The sequence below is a fragment of the Miscanthus floridulus genome, chromosome 15 (genome assembly GCF_019320115.1).
Source record: "Miscanthus floridulus cultivar M001 chromosome 15, ASM1932011v1, whole genome shotgun sequence".
NCBI lineage: Eukaryota > Viridiplantae > Streptophyta > Magnoliopsida > Poales > Poaceae > Miscanthus > Miscanthus floridulus.
The window spans coordinates 58,345,549-58,348,292 of NC_089594.1; the positions used below are offsets into that span (position 1 = coordinate 58,345,549).

Below are 2,744 nucleotides of genomic sequence, written 5' to 3' on the forward strand. Positions count from 1 at the left end.
ATAAAAAGGCAATAGGTTATTGTTTGTTCAAAATTTCGGCAGCACCTCCCCTGCACGGGGAGGTTTCCAAAACCTACAAAAAATGACAGGATGGCCAACATTCACAACAGCATGAAGGCCCTCATATCAATTTCCTGGCATGAAGGCCCACACAACCACATACGGCACGAAGGCCGACAATGAGAGTTTTACCTAGGGTTGCGGTGGAGTCGGGCGTCGTGGTGCGGGGGTCACTTTCTTCTCCAGCAAGGTCAAGCGGCGTCAGAGTACTCCTCTCCCCCTCTTCCCTTCTCTCTTCTCCTCTTCTCCTCTTCCCTTCTTCTCTTTCTCCTCCTCCTCCTCTCCTTCTTCCCCTTCTTCTCCTTCTCTCCTTTTCCTCTTCTTCTCCTTCTCTTCCCCTTCCTCCTTCTCATCTTCTCCTTCTCTTCCCCTTCCTCCTTCTCCTCTTCTCCTTCTCTTCTTCCTCCTACTTCACCCTCTGCCTCCTCCCCTCCAACAGCAGCCGCCGATGAGGTGGCCTGGGGGCTGGTGTCGGGGCGGGGAAGCCGGCGCGGGGGGCCGCCGGAGGGCTGGCCGGAGTGATGGGAAGGCTAGCGCGGGGGGGGGGGGGGGCGAGAAGGCTGGCGCGGGGGCCGCCGGAGGGCCGGCCGAGGCGGCCGAGCTCCCCTTCCTCGACCGAGACGGGGAGGGGAGGCAGGGCGCGCCCTCGGGGCTGCTCTGGGGTGGTGGGGCAGCGTCGGCGGGGCGGCTCTGGGGCGGCACGCAGGGGGCGGCGCGGTGGGACGCGCAGTGGCAGCGGGCCGCGTGGGGCATGGGCGCGCGGGGCGGCGGCGGGGCGAGCAGCAGCGGCGGCGCGCAGCAGCGGCGTATGAAATGTGGGCGGGGATTTTGGGCCAGGCCGCTGCCCGATTTAGGGTTGGGCCCTTTGCCGCGGGCCCAGATCTAGGGCCCTTGGCAAAGATTTTTTTTAATTTTCTTTGCCGAGGGCCATTGGCCAGGCCCTCGGTAAAGATTTTTTTTTGTTTTTTGAACCTAGTTTTTTGTGGTGCTATAATACATTATTGAAAACTCAATTTTAAAATTTGGTCCAATTTTGACTTTTTTGATATATTTCCCTAATTTATTTCTTTTCATTGATTTTTTTCGAATATTTCAAATTTGAACTGCAGTTGGATGGAATAATGCAATTTAGTGATTCGAAAAATGTTATTCATGGTATTTGGTGTATGTTGAGTCCCTATCCACGAACTCGCATCAAATTTCGGGCATCTTCTTCACATAACATGACGAGGAACTTGTTGGAAAAGTGTTTTTAAATTATATAAAATCCATACAAAGTCCAAAAATCACGAAACATGTCGAGGTGTCATGTTATCGCATGTGTAGGCTGTGGTAAAAATTTGAGAAGGTTTCGAGCAAGTTGTGACATCGGATGCCTCAAACCCAGACATCTCCACATGTGATTTACCACAGCCTACACATGCGATAACATGACACCTCAACAAGTTTCTTAATTTTCGGACTTCGTATGGATTTTATATAATTTAAAAACACTTTTCCGACAAGTTCCTCATCATGTTACATGAAGATGCCCAAAATTTGATGCGAGTTCGTGGATAGGGACTCAACATACACCAAATACAATGAATAACATTTTTCGAATCACTAAATTGCATTATTCCATCCACCTGCAGTTCAAATTTGAAATATTCGAAAAAAATCAACGAAAAGAAATAAATTAGAGAAATATATCAAAAAAGTCAAAATTGGCCCAAATTTTAAAATTGAGTTTTAAATAATGTATTATAGCACCACAAAAAAACTGGGTTCAAAAAACAAAAAAAAAATCTTTGCCGAGGGCCTGGCCAATGGCCCTCGGCAAAGAAAATTAAAAATAAATTAAAAAATCTTTGCCAAGGGCCTAGCCTGGCCCTCGGCAAAGGGGATCTTTGCCGAGGCTTGGCCCTCGGTAAAGAAAATTAAAAAAATAAAAAATCTTTGCCGAGTGCCTGACGGCGGGCACTCGGCAAAGACTGATGCCAGTGGCCGCCGTGACCCATCCGGCCATATATTGCCGAGGGCCAATTTGCCGAGGGCTAGGCCCTCGGCAAAGATTTATTTTGCCGAGGGTCGTTTCTTTGCCGAGGGCCTATCTTTGCCAAGGGCTCCTAGGGGCTGGCCCTCGGCAAATAGAGCCTTTGCCGAGTGCCCGAGATCTAGCCCTCGGCAAACCCAGAAGCCCTCGGCAAAGGATGGGTTTCCAGTAGTGTTTCAAGGTCATGCGAGAGTATTATGTGGGTCTAATCATAGTAAGAGTCATTGCTAAAAGTTAACACTATTGGAGATATTGGCTTAGAACTAGTAACTAGCTCTTACTGTTGCGGGTGCCCTTATACGTTTTGTTTATCTTTATCTGGTTCCATGCAAACCCTTTAACTTGCATATAACCCCTTACGCCTACTCTAGTCCAAAAGTAGATGGTCGGCCCTGATTACTGAGATAGAAATTTTTCTTGGGTTTTTGTGGGGTATAACCCCAGGTACCCATGGCAAGGGACATGGGCCGCACCATCTAGGATGGTCTAGCCCACGACATCAAGACTTGAGGCGCACGACTCTAGTCGGCGTACACCGCAAGGCATCTAGAAGATATGATCTATTAGGACTCTTATAGATATTGTAATCCAAATAGAATACCTACCATATAACTGACTAGGATATTTTTCTTCTAACCCTACCCCTTCA

General features: G+C 48.7%; 1 protein-coding gene across 1 annotated transcript; it reads left to right on the forward strand.

The window, feature by feature from the left end:
* The first annotated feature begins 508 nt into the window (after nucleotides 1-508).
* Nucleotides 509-946, forward strand: LOC136507501 (glycine-rich cell wall structural protein 1.0-like). The gene has a single exon (XM_066502206.1). The coding sequence runs from the start codon at nucleotides 509-511 to the stop codon at nucleotides 944-946; it is 438 nt and encodes a 145-aa protein (XP_066358303.1).
* Nucleotides 947-2,744: the final 1,798 nt, after the last annotated feature.